Source organism: Oncorhynchus mykiss, chromosome 23, assembly GCF_013265735.2.
Source record: "Oncorhynchus mykiss isolate Arlee chromosome 23, USDA_OmykA_1.1, whole genome shotgun sequence".
Lineage (NCBI taxonomy): Eukaryota > Metazoa > Chordata > Actinopteri > Salmoniformes > Salmonidae > Oncorhynchus > Oncorhynchus mykiss.
The window spans coordinates 61,379,331-61,399,473 of record NC_048587.1 but is presented as its reverse complement, the minus strand read 5'-3'; the positions used below and the strand labels follow the sequence as shown (position 1 = coordinate 61,399,473).

General features: G+C 41.3%; 1 protein-coding gene across 1 annotated transcript; it reads left to right on the top strand.

Moving 5' to 3' along the window:
• Nucleotides 1-184: 184 nt before the first annotated feature.
• On the top strand, nucleotides 185-3,781 carry LOC110512348 (G-protein coupled receptor 4-like). Its single transcript, XM_036960953.1, has 2 exons — nucleotides 185-328; nucleotides 2,081-3,781. The coding sequence occupies exon 2, from the start codon at nucleotides 2,087-2,089 to the stop codon at nucleotides 3,116-3,118; it is 1,032 nt and encodes a 343-aa protein (XP_036816848.1). The 5' UTR covers nucleotides 185-328; nucleotides 2,081-2,086; the 3' UTR covers nucleotides 3,119-3,781.
• The last annotated feature ends 16,362 nt before the right edge of the window (nucleotides 3,782-20,143 follow it).

Here is a 20,143-nt window from a genome sequence, read left to right as displayed (position 1 = left end):
GTTATTTCTCTGTTGACCAGTAATTAACAACACAGTGACTGGCACATTTTAGCTTCTTATTATCGGCATTCTCAACTTCCTGCTGTGGTTAATGTAACGTGTTTCATTTTATGATTTCATGACTTCTGTTTCACCACCATCAAAATAAATATCTCTATGAGCGTCTGTGCTTTCCCACCACACCATGGCATTACTTCACATCCTGTACAAAGACACACTGTTGGCATATCGTTTGGTACTGACTATTCAACTCACACTCTCTCTAATGAGGTTTCCCAGTAAGACGTTCTGATATTGTTGGAAAAGTGCAGCTAATACAGGATTACAGGTATGTTTTGATTAGTTCTGTCATATTTATATTTTGATAACATAAGAAGACAAAGTCAGGGAGAGAATTCACATCAGTGTTTTGAAATTCATGGTAATTTAGTGGTCATCTATATGTTTTTTTCCCACTCGTTTTAATGATACTTTATTCCCTCTAGTTTTAATGATACTTTATACCCTCTAGTTTTAATGATACTTTATACCCTCTAGTTTGAATGATACTTTATACCCTCTAGTTTTAATGATACTTTATACCCTCTAGTTTAATGATACTTTACACCCTCTAGTTTTAATGATACTTTATACCCTCTCGTTTTAATCACTCTTCATACCGTCTAGTTTTAATGATACTTTACACCCTCTAGTTTTAATGATACTTTATACCCTCTAGTTTTAATGATACTTCATACCCTCTAGTTTTAATGATACTTTATTCCCTCTCGTTTTAATGATACTTTATTCCCTCTCGTTTTAATGATACTTTATACCCTCTGGTTTTCTGATACTTTATACCCTCTAGTTTTAATGACTCTTTATACCCTCTAGTTTTAGTGATACTTTATACCCTCTAGTTTTAGTGATACTTTATACCCTCTAGTTTTAGTGATACTTTATACCCTCTAGTTTTAATGACTCTTCATACCCTCTAGTTTTAGTGATACTTTATACCCTCTAGTTTTAGTGATACTTTATACCCTCTAGTTTTAGTGATACTTTATACCCTCTAGTTTTAGTGATACTTTATACCCTCTAGTTTTAATGATACTTTATTCCCTCTATTTTTAATGATACTTTATACCCTCTAGTTTTAATGATACTTTATACCCTCTAGTTTGAATGATACTTTATACCCTCTAGTTTTAATGATACTTTATACCCTCTAGTTTAATGATACTTTACACCCTCTAGTTTTAATGATACTTTATACCCTCTCGTTTTAATCACTCTTCATACCGTCTAGTTTTAATGATACTTTACACCCTCTAGTTTTAATGATACTTTATACCCTCTAGTTTTAATGATACTTCATACCCTCTAGTTTTAATGATACTTTATTCCCTCTCGTTTTAATGATACTTTATTCCCTCTCGTTTTAATGATACTTTATACCCTCTAGTTTTAATGACTCTTCATACCCTCTAGTTTTAGTGATACTTTATACCCTCTAGTTTTAGTGATACTTTATACCCTCTAGTTTTAGTGATACTTTATACCCTCTAGTTTTAGTGATACTTTATACCCTCTAGTTTTAATGACTCTTTATACCCTCTAGTTTTAGTGATACTTTATACCCTCTAGTTTTAGTGATACTTTATACCCTCTAGTTTTAGTGATACTTTATACCCTCTAGTTTTAGTGATACTTTATACCCTCTAGTTTTAGTGATACTTTATACCCTCTAGTTTTAGTGATACTTTATACCCTCTAGTTTTAGTGATACTTTATACCCTCTAGTTTTAATGACTCTTTATACCCTCTAGTTTTAGTGATACTTTATACCCTCTAGTTTTAGTGATACTTTATACCCTCTAGTTTTAGTGATACTTTATACCCTCTAGTTTTAGTGATACTTTATACCCTCTAGTTTTAGTGATACTTTATACCCTCTTAGTGTCAAGTTGAAGGTGTTGATTACAAAAATATAATTTAAATAGTGAAAGCATCAAGTTACAGGCTCAGAATGTGTAATGGGGTAAATACTTACTATACAATCTATATCATATCAACTTAACATATCCTCTTGATTCTTAAGGACATCATGGACATGACTCCCACCCCCAGCTCTGGTAATAGTAATCTGAATGAAGCCAACAATTGTGGAGTGGACCTCAGCCAAGATGCCATCTACCTTCCTGTAATCTACAGTATATTCTTCATCATTGGCACTCCCCTCAATCTGATGGCCCTGTTCGGGCTCTATCGTCTGATCAAGTCTGAAAACGTCTTACCGGTGTACGTGATCAACCTGCTCCTTTCGGATCTCCTCCAACTGTTCACTGTACCTCTATGGATTGACTACTATCGCAGGGGTCACAGCTGGCGATTCGGGTCCACTTCCTGCCAGTTATTGGGAGTCAGTTTCTACATCAGCATTTACACCGGTATTGCCTTCATGTGCATCATCGCTTTGGAGCGCTACTTGGCCATCGCCAAGCCTCTGAGATTCCAAGCATTGAGAAAGCTGAAGTTTGCACGATGGATAGCCCTTAGCATATGGGTCGTGGTAGCCGTGCCTCCATCCATCGTCTTGCATAAAATGCAACCCAACGACAATCACACCCTGTGTATCGAGAGCTACCCTTCCAAGGAGGGGTTCATCATCTACCGATTGATCACCTTATCCCTGTCCTTCATCATCCCTCTCGCCTTCATCGTGATCCTCCACCGGAAGACCCTGAGGTCTTTGTCAGCCATTGGTACCTTGGGAAGGGAAGAGAAGCACCGCATCAGGGGGCTTCTCATTCTGCTGATGGTCATCTTCATCCTGGTCCTCGGCCCCTACCACATCACAGGATGCGTGAAGTACATTGGATTGCTTCTCCACGGTGACGCCTGTGAGTGGGAGAAGACAGTGTTTGTGCCCTACCAGCTGGGCAGGGGTTTGCTGAGCCTCAACAGTGTGCTGGACCCTATACTTTATACGTTCCTGAGGAGTGACTTCAGGGCGGCTGCGGGCCATTACCTGCCCTGCCTGAGGAGAATGCAGGAGTCTGTATGCAGGACTGTGAGTCATCAGAGGACCAACACTAAGACCCCTAGTACTCTCTCAGATCACTCTGATTCTATCTAAACCCAAACCAGACATTTGTAACATACATGTACAGGATGTACAGTACCTAGCTAGATGCTATCTGCTTGTATTATAATGTAATAACCAGATTTAGAAAAATCACCAGGACCACTATTATCCTTGGAGACCCCACAGGGAGACCCTGATTCAACCTGTGATAAACATTAATACTGAACATTATTCATAAATGCTGCAGAACAAAGGTTATACTGTGGGAAAGGAACATCTCCAAGATATACATATATTTCAGATTATTATTCTTTTTTTTTACAAAAACTGTTTGTTTCTTTAAACAGTGCCAGTGGGTTTTGGAAAGTACATTCTTGATTGAGACAGACGTGGTTTGCCTCATATTGCCACAGCCAGGAAGTTGCCAGATTTCATGTGGCAGGCAGCTGGTCTCGCAGAAGGACTGGTGTCCTCATAATAAATTCATATTTCCTCTTTCAAGCACCAAACTATTTCACAAAAAGGAACTTGCCTAGAAACACATCTTGTTCCAAATCAATTGGAAGTTGTTTTACAAACTTGTTTTACAACTTTGTTGAATCAAACTTACAAACTAGACCTGAAACATATAAGATAAACTGCTGAAGGACTGAACATAGTTGTAATCCTTGGTTGTCCGCAAAAGTGTATATCTGACACTGGGGAGAAAAAAAATGTAGTGATGATTTAGAGTTGCCTCTGAAAGGGATGGGTCGACGAGACTGTTCTACCTGTGTCACGTTCTGACCTTTATTTCCTTTGTTTTGTCATTATTTAGTATGGTCAGGGCGTGAGTTGTGGTGGGCAGTCTATGTTTGTTTTTCTATGATTTGGGTATTTCTATGTTTCGGCCTAGTATGGTTCTCAATCAGAGGCAGGTGTCATTAGTTGTCTCTGATTGAGAATCATACTTAGGTAGCCTGGGTTTCACTGTTTGTTTGTGGGTGTCTGTTTCCGTGTCTGTGTTTTTTCACCACACGGTACTGTTTTGGGTTTCGTTCGTTCCACGGTTATTGTTTTTGTATTCAGTTGTCCAATGTATAATATTGTATCAACATTGCAATGCTAAATGTAAATCAATCTATATCACAAACCTATGTACCATTTCATTTCAAACATTTAATTTAAAACATAACTGTACATATCATGACACCTTTCAGATTCAGTTGATTAAAAGAGTTTCATGTTTGCATAAAAATTATATAGATTATATCCCATATGTTACTATAGCTTGTAGGGGGGCAAAACTAATGAAATCTATAGTGAGTTCCTAATGTTTCCATCTGTGCTACAACACTGAAGGTGCTAAAGATGATGCCGATATAGTAACACGTACCACTTGACATTATGTGCATTGTATGTCCAATTTATCTGCCCACAGAGACTAATCGCATAATTCTAGCTCTATGGTTGAGGCAGTCATTCCACACGGCACTAAAATGAAGGGAGCGAGAATCCTGTAAAATTGCTCTTGATTCATAGAACTGCCAAATCAATAAAAGTGTATTTTATCTAATTACACATTATTAAAGCGAAGACATATATATATATATATATTTTTTAATCAACTCCTTGCCTCTGTGAATGAGCCAAGCATTATTGCACTGATTCAGATTGATACCAGTTAATTGTTGTACAATGCATTAAAGAGTGCTTTAATTATAGACGGCACTCTGTCTTCTCTCTGCTGCCACTCTTATCCTGCTCTGTCATTTGTTCACTAGGCCCTGCAGACCTGATTAGTCAATGGATGCATTGTAATAACCCTGGCTCTTAAAGAGTGGTAGCTCCAGCTCAATGCAGTCAGGCTCCCACATCCAAAGTTATTGATCCAATAGACTGTAATGCCCACCCCGATCCATATCACAGTCTGCTTCCTATCAGTGACACACAGGGATGCTTGCCATGCTCAGATTTTCAATAAGGTTCCATGCATGTGAATATGGTCGTGTGTGATTTACATTATCAGGGGATTTTATAGCACGCAATTATAAACTGGTCCTCACAAGTTGATGGTAATCTGTCTTAAAGGTGCTGGGTAGATAACTGGCCCTCACAAGTTGATGGTAATCTGTCTTAAAGGTGCTGGGTAGATAACTGGCCCTCACAAGTTGATGATAATCTGTCTTAAAGGTGCTGGGTAGATAACTGGCCCTCACAAATTGATGGTAATCTGTCTTAAAGGTGCTGGGTAGATAACTGGCCCTCACAAGTTGATGATAATCTGTCTTAAAGGTGCTGGGTAGATAACTGGCCCTCACAAGTTGATGGTAATCTGTCTTAAAGGTGCTGGGTAGATAACTGGCCCTCACAAATTGATGGTAATCTGTCTTAAAGGTGCTGGGTAGATAACTGGCCCTCACAAGTTGATGGTAATCTGTTTTAAAGGTGCTGGGTAGATAACTGGCCCTCACAAGTTGATGATAATCTGTCTTAAAGGTGCTGGGTAGATAACTGGCCCTCACAAGTTGATGGTAATCTGTCTTAAAGGTGCTGGGTAGATAACTGGCCCTCACAAGTTGATGGTAATCTGTCTTAAAGGTGCTGGGTAGATAACTGGCCCTCACAAGTTGATGATAATCTGTCTAAAAGGTGCTGGGTAGATAACTGGCCCTCACAAATTGATGGTAATCTGTCTTAAAGGTGCTGGGTAGATAACTGGGCCTCACAAGTTGATGGTAATCTGTTTTAGATAACTAGGGTAGATAATTAGCTAGCCAGCCCTCAAGTTTTTTTAAAAACCTTTATTTAACTAGGCAAGTCAGTTAACAACAAATTATTATATTCAATGACAGCCTAGGAACAGTGGGTTAACTGCCTGTTCAGGGGCAGAACCACACATTTTTACCTTGTCAGCTCAGGGATTCGATCTTCCGGTTACTAGTCCAACACTAACGACTAGGCTACCTGCCGCCCCGCAGGTGCGATGATGATAATCTGTCTTTAAGGTGGTGGGTAGATATCCTCCAATGAACAATGAACAAAAATGAACAAAAAACACAATTTGCCTCATACAGCGACACATCTCCTTCACATAGAGTTGATCAGGCTGTTGATTGCGGCCTGTGGAATGTTGTCCCGCTCCTCTTCAATGGCTGTGTGAAGTTGCTGGCTATTGGCGGGAACTGGAACACACTGTCATAAACGTAGATCCAGAGCCAGAGTCTGGTGAGTATCCAGGTCATGGAAGAACTGAGACATTTTTAGCTTTCAGGAGTTGTGTACAGATCCTTGGGACATGCGACCGTGCATTATTATGCTGAAACATGAGGTGATGGCGGCGGATGAATGGCATGACAATGAGGCTCAGGATCTCGTCACGGTATACGGGGTACCCTGTTCACAAAGTTGACATCATCAAATCGCTCGGTCACATGACGCCATACACTTGTTCTGCTGTTGTGAGGCCATTTGGAAGTACTGCCAAATTCTCTAAAACGACGTTGGAGGCTGTAGAGAAATGAACATCACCAGGCGGTATGAGTTAATAGACCAATAACAAAGACAGTTTCAAACCTCTCTGCCAATAACAGCTAGTTTTCAGGTACATATCCCTCGCATTAAGCTCATCCAATTAGGCCCCTCATTCAGACCACTCCCAGACAGTCCTAGCACCCTCATTCAGACCACTCCCAGACAGTTCTAGGACCCTCATTCAGACCACTTCTAGACAGTCCTAGCACCCTCATTCAACCACTCCCAGACAGTCCTAGCACCCTCATTCAGACCACTCCCAGACAGTTCTAGCACCCTCATTCAGACCACTCCCAGACAGTCCTAGCACCCTCATTCAGACCACTCCCAGACAGTCCTAGCACCCTCATTCAGACCACTCCCAGACAGTTCTAGCACCCTCATTCAGACCACTCCCAGACAGTCCTAGCACCCTCATTCAGACCACTCCCAGACAGTCCTAGCACCCTCATTCAGACCACTCCCAGACAGTCCTAGCACCCTCATTCAGACCACTCCCAGCCAGTCCTAGCACCCTCATTCAGACCACTCCCAGACAGTCCTAGCACCCTCATTCAGACCACTCCCAGACAGTCCTAGCACCCTCATTCAGACCACTCCCAGACAGCCCTAGCACCCTCATTCAGACCACTACATGTTGCTTGAGAAATGTCTCTTTGTTTATTTCTGACCATTTGAATTGACCACTATTACAGTAAGGTACTAAAGTGTTACCCAGAAATGATTTGATGTTGAGGTAAAAATGGCTGCATTGACTTAATGGCACGGGGTTCTGCTAATCCGTGACAACGATATATTCTGATGTGGTTAAACTTTTTGTTTTTGCAAATGTTTTCTCAATGATCAATCAATACATCACGTTTGATGGATTTATCCTGTTTTTATTCCAGATTTTATGTTTTTGTAAAATGAGGTTATGCACATTTTTTCACAGTCTGACTTTACAGAATGGCATTACCCAACCTAACCTTCTCTTTCAATTACATCGGATTCATTCTCACCTCCTTCAATAAAGTCATATCAAAGTCAATATTCCATCAACATAGGGGATTGTTTGGCCCATGAAATGTGGCTCATATTTTCATTTGTTTTCTGTTGCAATCTTACCAAAAAAGTAAGTTTCCATTTTAGAAGTAATGAGAGGCTACATACTATTTATAAAAGGGTTCTTCAGATGAAAACGGTTATTTGTAGAATCTTATCCCTCCGCAAAGAACAATTTAAGAACACCTTTTTCTAACACTGTAGAATGTACTATTTTCTCTCACCAATACACATGACTACTGTCCAGACTGATCTGTACATCTGTTTGGCTTCCAGTGTGAAAATGTCAAGGGCATAGAAGGATAATCACAAGTTCATAATGTTAACATTTTCTTGTTCCCCGGGATTTATATATATCCTGGGGAGAGTAATATATTTTGTATGGCCCTTCCTTAAGCTGTACATAAAACTAATATGAAGTTGATCAAAATGCCCTTCATGGCTTAGACTGGGGGCATTCATCAAGCCACCCTTCATGGCTCGGACTGGGGGCATTCATCAAGCCACCCTTCATGAATTGGACTGGGGGCAATCATCAAGCCATCCTTCATGCCTCGGACTGGGGACCTTCATCAAGCCACCCTTCATGGCTTGGACTGGGGGCATTCATCAAGCCACCCTTCATGAATTGGACTGGGGGCATTCATCAAGCCACCCTTCATGGCTTGGACTGGGGGCATTCATCAAGCCACCCTTCATGGCTTGGACTGGGGGCATTCATCAAGCCACCCTTCATGAATTGGACTGGGGGCATTCATCAAGCCACCCTTCATGGCTTGGACTGGGGGCATTCATCAAGCCACCCTTCATGGCTTGGACTGGGGGCATTCATCAATCTACCCTTCATGGCTTGGACTGGGGGCAATCATCAAGCCACCCTTCATGGCTTGGACTGGGGGCAATCATCAGGCCACCCTTCATGGCTTGGACTGGGGGCAATCATCAAGCCACCCTTCATGGCTTGGACTGGGGGCAATCATCAAGCCACCCTGTATTGCCCACTCCCCCATGTTAAAAAACCTGAACACTCTCTTGTGGTCCTTTAGTACACCTACTTGAATCCCTGAATCTGGAATATACGTTCACATGCTGTTTTAAAATAGAATTGACGCTGTGAGAAAAGAGATGACAACCACTATAACCTTTGAGGGCCAGCATGAAAAGTTTCCAGGTGCTTCGCTTCTGCAGTCCTCTCTGCATGAGGAGACATAACAAATCAAGGGCCACCATCTCCCAGAGGCAGACAGGGGCCGCATCCCAAATGACTCCATATCCTCTATATAGTGCACTACTTCTGACCAGAGCCCTATTGGCCCTGGTCAAAAGTAGTTCACTATATAGGGAATAGGGGTGCCATTGTGGATGCACCAGGGCGTCCTGGGGGACCAAAGTCCTGTTAGAGGGGAAAAGGAGAGCCAGAGAAAGAGTGTCAGTTCCCCTCCAGACATTACAGACATACTAGATCACATGGGTACAAAGATTAGACAGAGGTCATGCAGGTACAGTATTTAAAGTATTTAAAAATGTATTGGTCGCGTACACAGATTTGCGGGTGTTATGTCAGGTGCAGTGAAATGCTTATGTTACTAGCTCCTACAGGGAAATAGAATGTCTTATGTTACCAGCTCCAACAGGACAGTAGAATGTCTTATGCTACCAGCTGCAACAGGGCAGTAGAATGTCTTGTGTTACCAGCTCCAACAGTGCAGTAGAATGTCTTATGTTACCAGCTCCAACAGGGCAGTAGAATGTCTTATGTTACCAGCTCCAACAGGACAGTAGAATGTCTAATGTTACCAGCTCCAACAGGGCAGTAGAATGTCTTATGCCACCAGCTGCAACAGGGCAGTAGAATGTCTTGTGTTACCAGCTCCAACAGTGCAGTAGAATGTCTTATGTTACCAGCTCCAACAGGGCAGTAGAATGTCTTATGTTACCAGCTCCAACAGGACAGTAGAATGTCTTATGTTACCAGCTCCAACAGGGCAGTAGAATGTCTAATGTTACCAGCTCCAACAGGGCAGTAGAATGTCTAATGTTACCAGCTCCAACAGGACAGTAGAATGTCTTATGTTACCAGCTCCAACAGGGCAGTAGAATGTCTAATGTTACCAGCTCCAACAGGACAGTAGAATGTCTTATGTTACCAGCTCCAACAGGGCAGTAGAATGTCTTATGTTATCAGCTCCAACAGGGCAGTAGAATGTCTAATGTTACCAGCTCCAACAGGGCAGTAGAATGTCTTATGTTACCATCTCCAACAGGGCAGAAGAATGTCTTATGATACCAGCTCCAACAGGGCAGTAGAATGTCTTTTGTTACCAGCTCCAACAGGACAGTAGAATGTCTTATGTTACTAGCTCCAACAGGGCAGTAGAATGTCTTATGTCACCAGCTCCAACAGGGCAGTATAATGTCTCACAAATACAATACTAATACACACATAACCAAAAATCTAAACAAGAAGTCAAGAAATGACAGAAGCAGTCGAATGACTGTCATTAAAATAACAAATCACACCATTTAAACCACTGTATTAACTATTTATAATTTTTTAACTATCTTTAACAGTTCATAACCTACTTATAAACCCCTTAAAACCAATGTCTCCCCATACTGGTGCCTCCATTTTGAAACCACCACCGGTGGACGTGAAGCAATAGGTTTCTGTTTCAATATGAACCATCTAAATATAGCTATTCATTTGAGATGCATTCAAATTCTGAATTTCTGTAAGCCTTCCAATCTGGGTGCCCAAGAGAGGCAGTCCTGACTGCAATGGGGGAATTATACATATTTAAATGTTCTACCTTCCTACATTTCATGCAATGTGTAAATCGGGTTCTTCGAGCCTACAGTGCACACTGCAAGGAAATGAGATATGCAAACACGTAACTACGCAAAAGCACACACACACAAATTCTGTCCAAAAGGCCATCTGACTGTATGGACTGTCTTACAGTTAGTTCACAGTTTAACACTCTGTTCAATGTTCAGTAGGGCCTATAATAATTATAATAATAATAAATTATACAACTATACAAAATAACTTGTTCTAATTTGACCAACAACATGACCACAACCTTGTACATGAGAAAGGCTTCTTAATAGTCACCATGTTAAATAAAGTCAATACATGAATTGACATTACACAAGGGAAACAGTACAGGAGATGTATAAATGAGGATGTGGTATATACTCTTGGACACATAGCTACGTTTTAGATAGATATAATAAAATGTAGCTATGTGTCCAAGAGTATATACCACATCCTCATTTATACATCTCCTGTACTGTTTCCCTTGTGTAATGTCAATTCATGTATTGACTTTATTTAACATGGTGACTATTAAGAAGCCTTTCTCATGTACAATAACTGTTTAATTTAACCAGGCAAGTCATTTAAGAACAAGCCCTTATTTACAATGACAGCCTTCTGGGGAACAGTGGGTTAACTGCCTTGTTCAGGGGAACAGTGGGTTAACTGCCTTGTTCAGGGGAACAGTGGGTTAACTGCCTTGTTCAGGGGAACAGTGGGTTAACTGCCTTGTTCAGGGGAACAGTGGGTTAACTGCCTTGTTCAGGGGCAGAACAACAGATTTTTTAATACCTTGTCAGCTCAGGGATTTGATCCAGCAACCTTTTGGTTACTGGTCCAACGCTCTAACCACTAGGCTACCTTCCGCCCCTGTAGTCACCCATCCTTTACCTTTTACACTGTGTATGGTCCAGCATCTGCAGAAAGGAGTGTTGTGTTGTTAGTCAAATTAACATAGAATTTCTGCTTCTTATCAAATCACATTTCATTGGTCAAATACACATTTTTAGCAGATGTTATTGGGAGTGTAGTGAAATGTTTGTGCTTCTTGTTCCGACACTGCAACGATATCTAACAAGTAATATCTAACAACTTTACAACAAACGCCTAATACATACAAATCTCATTTCTGCTTCTTTTCATTAAAGACGTTAGCATATGAAGAAATGCCGATTTATTGAATTAGTATAGTATATATCTAGGCCAAACGGTGATGTTTCAGTGTGTTGCATCACATCGCTAACGGTTATTTGCATTCCAGGCTCAAACATTCCCTCTAAATGGTTTACATGAATCCCTTTTCATATTGTGCTTTTTAGTATTCTGTATATCAGAAATACTGTATGTTTTACAATGAAGCACAGATTAATTAGCAGTAACATACTTTCTGATGTCTGGTGAACAGTGGTGGAAAAAGTACTCAATCGTCATACTTGAGTAAAAGTAAACATACCTTAATAGAAAATGACTCAATTAAAAGTATAAGTCGCCCAGTAAAATACTACCTGGGTAAAAATCTAAAAGTATTTGGTTTTATATGTACTTAAGTATCAAAAGTAGAAGTAGAAATCATTTCAACTTCCTTATGTTAAGCAAAGCAAACGGCACCATTTTCTTGTTTTTATTATATTTATGGATAGCCAGGGGCACACTCCAACACTCAGACATCATTTACAAACCAAGCATTGGTGTTTAGTGAGTCAGCCAGATCAGAGGCAGTATGGATGACCAGGGATTGTTGGAATTGGACCATTTTCCTGTCAAAATGTAACAAGTACTTTGGGTTGTCAGGGGAATTGTATGGAGTAGAAAGTACATTATTTTCTTTAGGAATGTAGTGAAGTCAAATTAAAAGTTGCCAAAAATATAAATAGTAAAGCACAGATACCCCAAAAAATGACTTAAGTAGTACTTTAAAGTATTTTTACTTCAGTACTTCAGTGCTGGTGAGATTGTCAGGTAGACAGAAATATAATCAGGCAGAGACAGAGTACTTTCCGCCCACTCAGTGTTTTGAACAGTAGCTGTTATGCTGTACAATATGCCTGTTTCACATTGTTTGCCACTTCTCACACAGATACACAGCTGTCACAGTTATCATTGTATTTCACTTCTCACACAGATACACAGCTGTCACAGTTATCATTGTTTGCCACTTCTCACACAGATACACAGCTGTCACAGTTATCATTGTTTTTCACTTCTCACACAGATACACAACTGTCACAGTTATCATTGTTTTTCACTTCTCACACAGATACACAGTGATCATTGTTTTTCACTTCTCACACAGATATACAGCTGTCACAGTTATCATTGTTTTTCACTTCTCACACAGATACACAGTGATCATTGTTTTTCACTTCTCACACAGATACACAGCTGTCACAGTTATCATTGTTTTTCACTTCTCACACAGATACACAGCTGTCACAGTGATCATTGTTTTTCACTTCTCACACAGATACACAGTGATCATTGTTTTTCACTTCTCACACAGATATACAGCTGTCACAGTTATCATTGTTTTTCACTTCTCACACAGATACACAGTGATCATTGTTTTTCACTTCTCACACAGATACACAGCTGTCACAGTTATCATTGTTTTTCACTTCTCACACAGATACACAGCTGTCACAGTTATCATTGTTTTTCACTTCTCACACAGATACACAGCTGTCACAGTTATCATTGTTTTTCACTTCTCACACAGATACACAGCTGTCACAGTGATCATTGTTTTTCACTTCTCACACAGATACACAGCTGTCACAGTTATCATTGTTTTCAGGGTGTTATATTTCCCTTCAGCTCTTCAAAATATACTCCTTCTGCTCCAATATTTCATACCCTAAAATAAATCATGCATTGTTACATGACTAACTACCTAAATCACGTCAACAGGCCCTCTCAGATATAGCAAACAAAGATGTGTGTTTCCACGTTTGGCGATAGACTTTCTCCAACTGTTTTCCATATTAATTCCCCATTCTGAGATAGACACAGGATGGCTCGCGTATGGAGCCCTATTTCCTCAAAGTTCTCTACTTTTGACCAGAGACCTATGGGCCCTAGTCCAAAGTAATGCACTTCATAGGGAATAGTGTGCCATTTGGGATGTAGACTCAGGGTTCATGGAGACTGGTGCATAGCAATTACCTGGTCTTCTTTGAACAGCTTTCTGTGTATCTCATCAAGGCTCATTTTCATCGAAGCAAACAGCAGATCCCCTCCAAATCATACAATGTGCTTCAAATGGCACCCTCTTCCCTGTTTAGTGCACTACTTCTGACCAGAGCCCTATGGGATTTGGTCAGCCCTATGGGACCAAAAGTAGTGCACTACATAGTGAATAGGATGCGGTTTGGGGCACAGACGTACGTTTCTGGCCCCCACAGAGCAATCGTAATGGCTCCGCTATCTTCATTTTCCCTCAAAAGAGAAAAAACACAGAACACATGCTTTTCATGTGGATTTTTCATTTCAGTCCGCCTGAGACCATTTTGAAAGAGGCAAACAAGTTATGTGTCAGTTGCTGAAAATGGCTTTAATACTAACTTGTCTGTCAACTAGTCGGCCGGTTCATGATGTTTCCTGTTTGTGGAATTTAATTAGTTTATAACATCCTTATTATAGATCACTATGATGCATTATATGACTCAAGTGCAAAGGACATTGTAGATATGCCTAGTATGTCTATATTCAACACTGACAATTTGTTAGGAACGGAGGTCAGGCTGGCTAGTTGGTTTCGTAAAACATTTTAAATTAATGATTGTAATTTCAGACTTGGCTCAATGCAGTGGGAGAGTTGGCTCAACAAGAGTAGTTAGTGTCTGTTCTCTCTCTCTCTCTCTCTCTCTCTCTCTCTCTCTCTCTCTCTCTCAAATCAATTCAACTCAAAGGGCTTTATTGGCATGAGAAACATGTGTTTCCATTGCCAAAGCATGTGAAATATATAAGAAAAAAAGTGAATAACCACTAATTTGACCAACTCATTGTCTTATGCTGATTCCTGCCAGAGAAGCTTTATCAAACTCAGTGGAACTTAAGTACGATAGGTTTGAACGACCTATCAGCTAATGAACCCCCCCCCCCCACACACAGGTACTTTGTGGTCACATGAGAAGGATAGAGCTTCCCTCCTGTTGCTGCTGTATGCCCAAAGACTATTATACTGTAGATGTGAGCCAAACCTGTCAGTGACCTGTGCATTTAGTCCACAGAGTTCACACAGGGACACTATATCCCTATATAACGTTCTGATATTATTTCAATGTGATCCTCTCAGGTACTTTCAAATCAAATCAAATGTCTTTATAAAGTCAGTTTTACATCAGCACATGTCACAAAGTGCTTAAACAGAAACACAGCCTAAAACCCCAAACAGCAAGCAAAGCAGATGTAGAAAGCACGGTGTCTAGGAAAAACTCCCTAGAAAGGCAGGAACCTAGGAAGAAACCTAGAGAGGAACCAGGCTCTGAGGGGTGGCCAGTCCTCTTCTGGCTGTGCCAGAATTGATCCCAATATCAGGTTCTGATAGTATTTAAATGGGATCCTCTCAGGTACTTTGAGCCTGTCACACTGTAGTTTAGATCCCAATATCAGGTTCTGATAGTATTTGAATGGGATCCTCTCAGGTACTTGGACCCTGTCACACTGTAGTTTAGATCCCAATATCAGGTTCTGGTAGTATTTGAATGGGATCCTCTCAGGTACTTGGACCCTGTCACACTGTAGTTTAGATCCCAATATCAGGTTCTGATAGTATTTGAATGGGATCCTCTCAGGTACTTGGACCCTGTCACACTGTAGTTTAGATCCCAATATCAGGTTCTGGTAGTATTTGAATGGGATCCTCTCAGGTACTTGGACCCTGTCACACTGTAGTTTAGATCCCAATATCAGGTTCTGGTAGTATTTGAATGGGATCCTCTCAGGTACTTGGACCCTGTCACACTGTAGTTTAGATCCCAATATCAGGTTCTGGTAGTATTTGAATGGGATCCTCTCAGGTACTTCGACCCTGTCACACAGTAGTTTAGATCCCAATATCAGGTTCTGGTAGTATTTGAATGGGATCCTCTCAGGTACTTCGACCCTGTCACACAGTAGTTTAGATCCCAATATCAGGTTCTGATAGTATGTGAATGGGATCCTCTCAGGTACTTGGACCCTGTCACACTGTAGTTTAGATCCCAATATCAGGTTCTGGTAGTATTTGAATGGGATCCTCTCAGGTACTTCGACCCTGTCACACAGTAGTTTAGATCCCAATATCAGGTTCTGGTAGTATTTGAATGGGATCCTCTCAGGTACTTCGACCCTGTCACACAGTAGTTTAGATCCCAATATCAGGTTCTGATAGTATGTGAATGGGATCCTCTCAGGTACTTGGACCCTGTCACACTGTAGTTTAGATCCCAATATCAGGTTCTGATAGTATTTGAATGGGATCCTCTCAGGTACTTGGACCCTGTCACACTGTAGTTTAGATCCCTAAATGATTTAGTTTAGATCCCATAAGGAGACAAACTGTCAACTTCATACTCCAACCAAATGAATTTGGCTCATAAATGTGAATAGAATGGGCTTTTCTGACGTGTCTTGTCTTCACACACGGTGAAAGTTTAATTTATTTTTCATTCCAACTTGACATTCTGACAGTGATTTATTTTTACTTGGTAAATCCCCTGACAATGTTGTTGTAAGACAAAGGTTCAGATAGATGTTTGACATGCTGAAAGGTCGTACATGTTTGAACATTCATTGCAGTGATTGTGTCTAGCCCACTGCATTCCAGTTTATATACATTTAATCATCTCATGAGTACCTTATGAAATATAAAGTTTGCCAATTTGTTTCATGTGAGAGTGTTATTGTCCCAAATCCGAAATAAACTATGGGTTATAGCTTCTATTAAACCCTGAATGAAAGGCTGTAATCACAGCTTGCCCTTACTCACTAATAGGCTGGGTCAGAAATACACTCCATCTAGGTAATGGCTGGCAAGCAGCAATTATACTACATGCTATATGTATACATCTGGGACTGTAAACATAGGATTGTAATACCCAGTAATTACTGTTTCTCTGCCGTTCGCCGACGGACTCCAACAAAACTCAACAGGCAGTTTAATTCATGGCGTCCATTATAGTGATGTGACACAGTGGACTCACTGATAGTGGTGCTGTGAGTTATGCAGTAGGGTGTAATTGTCCTCCTGGTTAAACCAAAGCTCAAACGTCACATTGAAATGTATGTGTGTCACAAATACCACCATATTCCCTATCTAGTGCACTACTTTTCACCAGGGCCCAAAAGTTTGTAGTCAAAAGTGTGCACTGTATAGGGAATAGGGTGCTATTAGGGACGTAGTTGTAGACAGTGATATGTGACAGGAACGTGTGACGCAGTACGATGTAATACAGAGAGGTAGCAGACCTGAGTTCAAATACTATTTGAGATCATTTCTAATACTTGAGCTAGGTTTGATTGAGCTTCCGTGACGCAATAGAATCTACCGAATGGTCTTAGAAGTGCAAACCCCGCCCCTTCTGGCACTCCAGCCAGGCTAGAGCAAACACTCTAAAGGATTTGAAAGATTTCAAATAGTATTTGAACCCAGGTCTGGTACGTAGGTGCTGAACAGTGAGAAATCTGCTGCAGCCAGGGACAGTGATACATAATGTGGATGTATCCACGAGGATGAATTGTATTTCTCCCAACTACACTTAGCTATGTGTAAGTAATGGAGCGTGGCATCATGGGAAATGACCCATAGAGATAGATAGAGAGGTGTGCCCTCTTTCCACCTCTATGGAAAGTGATGCTACAGTAAATGTCTCCAAAAACCTTAATCAGGACGTGTATTGATAAAGTGTTTTAGAGTTTGAGTGCTGATCTAGGATCAGTTTTGCCTCATAGACCATAATGATTAAGATTATATGGACATAGGGGATCTGATCCTAGAACAGCGCAGACCAAGCAGTGAAGACAAAAAGAAAAACTAATATATATTATATTATATATTGTATATCAATTATTATTATTATTACTACCAAGCAATCAATTATATGGCTATTATGAGAAAACAGGAAGTCTTTAAAACTAGTTTTCACTTTATTTCACTTTATTATTATGTTATTACCATAAAATGACATTTTTACTAGGATAATTGAATAGGATCTCTGTGGTTGTTACCCTCTATTCTGAGCTGGAATGTAAAGTGCTACTGAACCCTTTCCCATTTCTTCAGAAGACCTCTTTACAAAAACAAGTTCAAAGGATTAATCAACATTGTAATGGGGTTTAGCAACGCAACCTACAAAGGAAATGGAGATATTTGCTGTTACTGCAGGCAACAGTGATATGGTGGGTACCAACCTGCCAAATGTTAGTTCCATGTGTCAGTATTGTTGGTTGAGGAACACAAGAACTCCTGTCTCTTTCAGCTCACTTTTGGGAGAGCCCAAAACTACAGACCAGAGGATGGACCAAGGGCTATTGACAACAACAATGGCATGAGGTTTTTACACACACACACACACACATGCACGCACGCACGCACGCACGCACGCCCGTGTGCATGCGTGTGTGCGTGTGTGTGTGCAAAAACACGCACGCACGCAAACACACACACACACACACACACACACACACACATTCAATCACTGGGGGGAAGCTGGCAAAGACCTAAAGCCTCAGTATCCCAGCCATGGGTAAAACGAACAGTGTCTTTGATGTTCTCTTGGCATTTCTATTCTCTGTTTAAAAATACAACCCTTCCCTTTGCCCCTGTAGCAGGTCAAACTCTCCTTCAGAATAGCTCTGCCATAGATGAGACATTTGTTGTTCCCAAATGGCTTCCTATTCCCTACAAAGGGCTTTATTTTTGACCAGAGCACTATAGACCCTGGTTGAAAGTAGTGCACTTTATAGACAATAAAACCTTCTTCTCTTCTCCCACAACAGTTACTGCAGTATGATGACGTGTTTTTTTCTAAACAGGTTTCACAAATGTGTAAGACCTTTATATTCACAGTTTAGTGAATTATTTCATCCGTTTAACTCTCTGTCAAGACATAATGAGTGTCCCAAAGAGATTTCAACTCATCAACAATTACTGAGAGCCCTGTTCTTCCTCAATGTTCAGTGTGTGGATGTGTGTGCTTGTGCGTGGGTGGGTGGGTGTGTGTGTGTTTGTGCGTGTGTGTGTTTGTTTGTGCGTGTGTGTGTTTGTGTGTGTGTGTTTGTGCGTGCGTGTGTGTGTGTGTGTCTGTGTTTGTGCGTGCGCGCGCGTGTGTGTGTGTGCGTGTTTGTGCGTGCGTGCGTGTGTGTGTGTGTGTTTGTTTGTGTGTGTGTGTGCGTGTGTGTGTGTGTGTTTGTTTGTGCATATGTGTGTGTGTGTGTGTGTGTGTGTGTGTGTGTGTGTGTGTGTGTGTGTGTGTGCGTGTGTGTGTGCGTGTGCGTGTGTGCGTGTGCGTGTGTGTGTGTGTGTGTGTGTGTGTGTGTGTGTGTGTGTGTGTGTGTGTGTGTGTGTGTGTGTGTGTGTGTGTGTACATGTGTGTGTACATGTGTGTGTGTGTTCAGTGCTGCTTCACCTTTTTGCTGAAACAAGTCTGGAATAATGCAACAGGGACAAATATATTATATCTCAAATAATTGTGTATTAATAATCATCTTAAATGTGTGTTTGAGAAAAATGTGTTGGTTCATCCTTTATTTGTCACATGCGCCGAAGACAACAAGTGTAGATTTACAGTGAAATGCTTACTTTACAAGTCCTTAACCAACAGTGCAGTTCAAGAAGAAGAAAATATTTACCAAGTTGACTAAAATAAAAAGTAATAATAAAAAGTAACACAACAAGAATAGCAATAATGAGGCTATATACAGGGGGTACCGGTACTGAGTCAGTGTGAAGGCTATATACAGGGGGCACCGGTACTGAGTCAGTGTGAAGGCTATATACAGGGGGCACCGGTACTGAGTCAGTGTGAAGGCTATATACAGGGGGCACCGGTACTGAGTCAGTGTGAAGGCTATATACAGGGGGCACCGGTACTGAGTCAGTGTGAAGGCTATATACAGGGGGCACCGGTACTGAGTCAGTGTGGAGGCTATATACAGGGGGCACCGGTACTGAGTCAGTGTGGAGGCTATATACAGGGGGCACCGGTACTGAGTCAGTGTGGAGGCTATATACAGGGGGCACCGGTACTGAGTCAGTGTGGAGGCTATATACAGGGGGCACCGGTACTGAGTCAGTGTGAAGGCTATATACAGGGGGTACCAGTACTGAGTCAGTGTGAAGGCTATATACAGGGGGCACCGGTACTGAGTCAGTGTGAAGGCTATATACAGGGGGCACCGGTACAGAGTCAATGTGGAGGCTATATACAGGGGGCACCGGTACTGAGTCAGTGTGGAGGCTATATACAGGGGGCATCAGTACTGAGTCAGTGTGAAGGCTATATACAGGGGGCACCGGTACTGAGTCAGTGTGGAGGCTATATACAGGGGGTACCAGTACTGAGTCAGTGTGAAGGCTATATACAGGGGGCACTGGTACCGAGTCAGTGTGAAGGCTATATACAGGGGGCACTGGTACCGAGTCAGTGTGAAGGCTATGTACAGGGGGCACCGGTACCGAGTCAGTGTGAAGGCTATATACAGGGGGCACCGGTACTGAGTCA